General features: G+C 32.5%; 1 protein-coding gene and 1 long non-coding RNA gene across 2 annotated transcripts in view; one reads left to right on the top strand and one right to left on the bottom strand.

Annotated features, from left to right (window-relative positions):
• Positions 1-5,294, bottom strand: part of LOC108753497 — a 36,060-nt gene that overhangs the window by 30,190 nt on the left and 576 nt on the right. The window lies entirely within an intron of this gene.
• LOC108753493 (aminomethyltransferase, mitochondrial) lies at positions 1,333-3,692 on the top strand. The gene is made up of 5 exons (XM_018495087.1): positions 1,333-1,695; positions 2,006-2,346; positions 2,420-2,739; positions 2,980-3,062; positions 3,242-3,692. Exons 1-5 carry the CDS (start codon positions 1,404-1,406, stop codon positions 3,577-3,579), a joined length of 1,374 nt encoding a protein of 457 aa, XP_018350589.1. The 5' UTR covers positions 1,333-1,403; the 3' UTR covers positions 3,580-3,692.

Genomic DNA, 5,294 nt, shown 5'->3' with positions numbered 1-5,294 from the left:
CCCCCCCCCGGTCCCTCCACTACCAAACCGATTTACCAGTGTGAGTGAATGTGTCAACACGTGTAAGGATTTAAAAAGAAAAAAAAAAAAGAAATCTAGCGAATTTCGAGGAGGAATGGTGGAAAAAAAATGAGGAAAGCGTCGAGCAAAATGCGATCGTGAGGATTGATTTAAAGAGAATAACCGGGAAAACGTACACACACACACATTCGTCGGACTGTGTAGGGACATTTTGCATCAATTGTGTAAGACACGTGACAGAGGGAGAAAGTGTGCGTGTGTGTGAGAGAAAAGGGGAGATTAAAAGCGAAAAAAAAAAAAAAGATTAAATAAAAGAGGAAGCGAAGTCGAGTGAGAATGCGCGTGTGGAAGATGCGAGAGCGAGAGGTAGAAGAGATCCTAAAGAGAGCGAGCGAGAAGATAAAAAACGGCGGAAGCTAAAAAAACAAAATGTACGAACGAACATTGATACTATCTTCGTTTTTTAAGATCGTTTCTCCGTTCGACACGCTATATAAATATTGACATTTGTCATTGGATTATTACCGACGATGATGAAGTATCATTATTATTATTATTATTATTATTATTATTATTACGGAACTATTATTATTACGATGATAAATGATTATTACTATTATTACTACCATTTCTTATTGTCATTATTATCACAATTTATTATTGCGATGATGATCATGATTATTATTATTATTAATATTATTATTATTATTACGTGGTACAATAAAAATTTAATAAGCATTCCAAGTCTCGTGACTACCTACAATAATTTCCCATAATTATCCCATAATTAATCATTAATAGTTTTATTTGTTATGTGATTGTAGTTTGTACTATGACCCGTTTTACGTATAGAATTAACTGCCAGCTGATAATAAGAGGAGTAAACAGAAATGTGGTAATTTATAACGTGTAACGATATCGAGTAGTTAAACAGACACGGCTTACTTCATCAATTTTACATAATGTTTTCCCAGAAAACACATTACAAAATAAACTTCTCTCATTGCTTTCTCATTTTATTATTTTATAACGTCTGAAATTTTACAAAATAAAAAAAAAAGATTAATTTATATCACAAGCCTTTTCATATAAGTAATAGAGAATAGCATCTAACATCATCGATTTTAAAACTTTTTCTAACAAATTAACGACACTGCTATAAACAACTTGAGTAATTAAATTTTTCCGAAAGACATGATGTATTGAATGGTGATAAGATTATCTTCTTGTTTAAACGTTTGAACGTTTAAGTTTCGAAGCTACATCCGAGTCTGATAGTAAATATCACGCGGGGTTATCACAGCCTCAACAGAGCAGCTTACCATTGAGTTACGTGGTGTTATTCAAGTTAGTGAATGATAAAGCATTAAGAAAGGAGCATCATGCTTCGTTTCGTCGTCCGCGACAAATTCATCGTCTGTGACAATCTCGAGAAATGTCTAAACGTTTTGGGAGGCGTACGTGACACCTGCGGCGTCGCTACGTTATCGAGGGTCAAGGAGAGCCTTATTGTTAATGGTGGTTCGACGTCACGTTCGAATTGTTTGATCGATTCCACGATACCTCATGCAGCTGCCGAAACGACACGCCGGGAAAATCGTCGGCTGTCATCGACGTCGGTTATCAAGGAAGCTCGCAAGACCTGTCTTTACGATCTTCATGTGCAAAAGCAAGGCAAGTTGCAAATCTCTCTGATTCAGTTCAGGATCAATATTAAATTAAATGTAATATCTTTCAATCTAATGCCTAATTATGTCGCAGAAATGCTTGCGAATAAATAAATATCACAATATAACTTTTCAGTTTTCCGAAATGTGTGTGTTTCTTAATTTTTATGATATTTAGTACTGTAATTTTTAAGAAATCATGTAACGCAGAAAATATACAACAATTGAGAAAGTCACTCATCTCATGTTCATGCGAATTTATAAATATATTATTTATAAATAAATTTATTTATAAATAAATTATTTTCAATGTTTAGGCAAAATCGTCAATTTTGCCGGATGGCTACTACCGGTACAGTATCGAGAGGCGATCGCAGTGTCTCATCTGCACACCAGATCGTTAGCGTCGCTCTTCGACGTTGGTCACATGCTGCAGACGTGCGTTTCTGGTAAAGACGCCGGAGAATATTTGGAATCACTAACCACGTGTGACCTTAAGAATTTAAGTAGAGGTGTCGGGACTTTGGCAGTCTTTACCAACGATAAAGGTGGGATTTTAGACGATCTCATTATCACCAAAGACGATGAAGACAAATACTTTGTGGTATCTAACGCAGGAAGACGGGACGAAGATAGTCGACTTCTTTTGGAACGTCAGGTAAAAATTTTTCCACGCTTGCTCTCCATTTTGGCAGTCAATATACAATGAAAATCAGCACCTCTGCTTTCAGGATGATTTCAAAAAGGTTGGTAAAGACGTGTATATCGACTTTTTGGATCCCCTGGAGCAAGGGCTCATAGCTCTTCAAGGTCCTACAGCGGAAACGGTCCTCCAATCATTGGTAAAGATCGATCTTCGAAACCTAAAATTTATGAATAGTGTCAAAACTGAAGTGTCAGGCAGTCGCATTAGAATCTCGCGATGTGGATACACCGGAGAGGACGGATTTGAAATCTCGGTACCTGCGAATGACGCGATTAATCTAGTCGAAAGGATTTTAGAGATTCCTGACGTGAAGCTGGCCGGTTTAGGCGCCAGAGATAGCCTAAGGTAAATCAGCAGAAAACGGATCTCATGTCTTAAAACAATAGCTCTTTGAGCGTGCAATCAATAATGTCAATATGTGTAAATGATTTAAGAAGATTTAAATAACGAGTAATATCAAAATATAACTGTGATAAAATGAAACTATTGTTTCATGTTATTCATGTATTAATAAAATATAATAAAAAGTAATAATAAATTATAATTGTTAATATTTTCTTTCTAATTTTTTTCTTATTTTTGCAGATTAGAGGCTGGACTTTGTCTGTACGGTCACGATATCAACGAGGACACCACACCAATTGAAGCTGCCCTTACATGGCTAGTCGGTAATACTACGGTCTCGTAAAGATCATGAATCTGAACATAATTACTCTTTTAAACGCTTCTAAACACTTTTAAATAGCGACGAAGTTCCATTGCTCCTATTTAATCTTCTCTAACTTTATCACGCGAAACGCGAATTACCGCAGTTTTACAAAATATCGATCTTCTCTCTTTCTCATAGCGAAACGACGAAGGGTAGAGGCGAACTTTCCAGGCGCGCAGCGAATACTTTCGCAGATCAAGACGGGTACGACGAAGAAACGTGTTGGGCTTTTACTGGGTCAAGGACCACCTGCTAGGGAAGGCGCGCCCATATTAACGCCGGAAGGTGAGCGAGTGGGCAGCGTCACTTCCGGTGGACCAAGTCCGACCTTGGGCCGGCCGATCGCTATGGGATACATGCCACCGGATTTAGCGCAATGTGGTGGCGGAATATTGGTCGAAGTACGAGGAAAAACGTACAAGGGTACCGTCACGCGAATGCCCTTTGTGAAAGCGAAGTATTACACTGCGAAGTAATACTGATTTCATAACGAAAATTGACTGATTTTAGGCAATATTGCGAAATAATTAATTGACAGTGACGAATCGTTTATACATCCGTAAAGTATATGAACAATTGGTTCATTTGCTGACGAATTGCAAATAATATTTTAATTGTAATAGATAATTTCTAAAAATTTCACTTACATTTGCTAATTAAACTAAATTAATATCATGTAATTGGTAATAAATACAATATAGGGCAAGTAAGAGTCTAATTTCTTGTTGTTATATAAATTTATATACAACAAATTTGTAATTTCTTGGTTGTTATATATAAATTTATATGTTAGACTCTTACTTGCCCTATATTGTATTTATTATTTATTGATATAAAGAAATCCTTTATCATATAATTGATATTCTCGAAAAATCGCTAAATATTATATTAAATCATATAATATAATAGAAATATTGTAAGAGAGAAAGATTACAAGATTGATTACTATTTATACATGTAGATATATGCATAATTGTAATATCTATTTATGTACAATATATCATATATAAGAAACTTTTATATAAAATAAATGTGTATCTAATAATAATGTTATAGAATTATTATAGAAATTGTATACGAAAGCATTTTTCAATAAATATTTTTTAAATGTATTCCAGTTTTATTATAAATGTTTTATAATATGTTATATAAAATGTTATAATAAGTTTTTATTTATAAAACTTATTATAAAACTTATGCCAAAAACAAAACTATTGATTTATATTGAATAATAATCTAATCATAGAGAAAAACAAAATTTTTACATTATCAAGCAAAGTAAAATTCAATCTAAATACCATAAGTTGTTAACTAAATAATGCTAATAATGAAAAATCGAGTCTTAACGATAGTTGGTATTGCAGAGATCTCGAAATCAAATCGAATTTAAGGAACTTTGTACTAAAATGTGCACAATTTAATGAATTATAATTTATTATAAATTCTATTATTTTTACGATTCTAATATTCTTTTCAACACTACCAGAATGTATTTTTTTCACATAATTTATTATTAGAAATTTTAAATGCTTTCTTAAATATAATATTATGATTTAATCTTCGAATATAATTAAACAATGTTGTAATAAAAATAGCATTTCAATGTTGTAATAAAAATAGCATTTCAGAAATTAATAATAATAAATTTTGTGTGTATTTAAATGTAGATATATTTTACTGAGACTTTTCCTTAATTATGGATGCGTTCCATAATTTTCACTCATAATGCGCACAATGTATCATTTTATCCTTCAATATTCGGTGAATAATAAGGATAAATAAATACATCATGCGCATCATATTATGTAAAACGAAACATATCAAAGATAAAACGATACTTGTATCGATTTATGTCACCAAATAAAAAAATACCCAAAAAGCCGTGTCACACTTCGTTTTAAGGATAAGGATTCCAAATTACAGATTAGAATCCCGAGAAAAAATATTTCATATATAATTATATAAAATTATATAAAATTATATAATTATATAAAAAATTGACATATTTTATATACAATTATAACATTTTTCTCCGGAATTCGATAATTTTAATCAGATAATTTTAATTTTAAGCTGTTTTGTTTTGATTGACTAAATTTTAATTTTTATTTAGCAATTTTTAATCTCTAACGCATAGTGTGACACGAATCAAAGTGAATCACAAAATGGCAGCACTCCCCGTTTATTCAGG

This window comes from Trachymyrmex septentrionalis, unplaced genomic scaffold (genome assembly GCF_001594115.1).
Source record: "Trachymyrmex septentrionalis isolate Tsep2-gDNA-1 unplaced genomic scaffold, Tsep1.0 scaffold7, whole genome shotgun sequence".
Classification (NCBI taxonomy): Eukaryota; Metazoa; Arthropoda; class Insecta; order Hymenoptera; family Formicidae; genus Trachymyrmex; species Trachymyrmex septentrionalis.
This window is presented reverse-complemented; position numbering and strand designations above follow the sequence as displayed.

Bases quoted from the DNA above. Each gene is read 5' to 3' on its own strand.
- LOC108753493 (XM_018495087.1), top strand. From the start codon at position 1,404: ATGCTTCGTTTCGTCGTCCGCGACAAATTCATCGTCTGTGACAATCTC. The intron at 2,740-2,979 runs GTAAATCAGCAG...TTATTTTTGCAG, and splicing joins GGCGCCAGAGATAGCCTAAG to ATTAGAGGCTGGACTTTGTC. The intron at 3,063-3,241 runs GTAATACTACGG...TCTTTCTCATAG, and splicing joins TGCCCTTACATGGCTAGTCG to CGAAACGACGAAGGGTAGAG.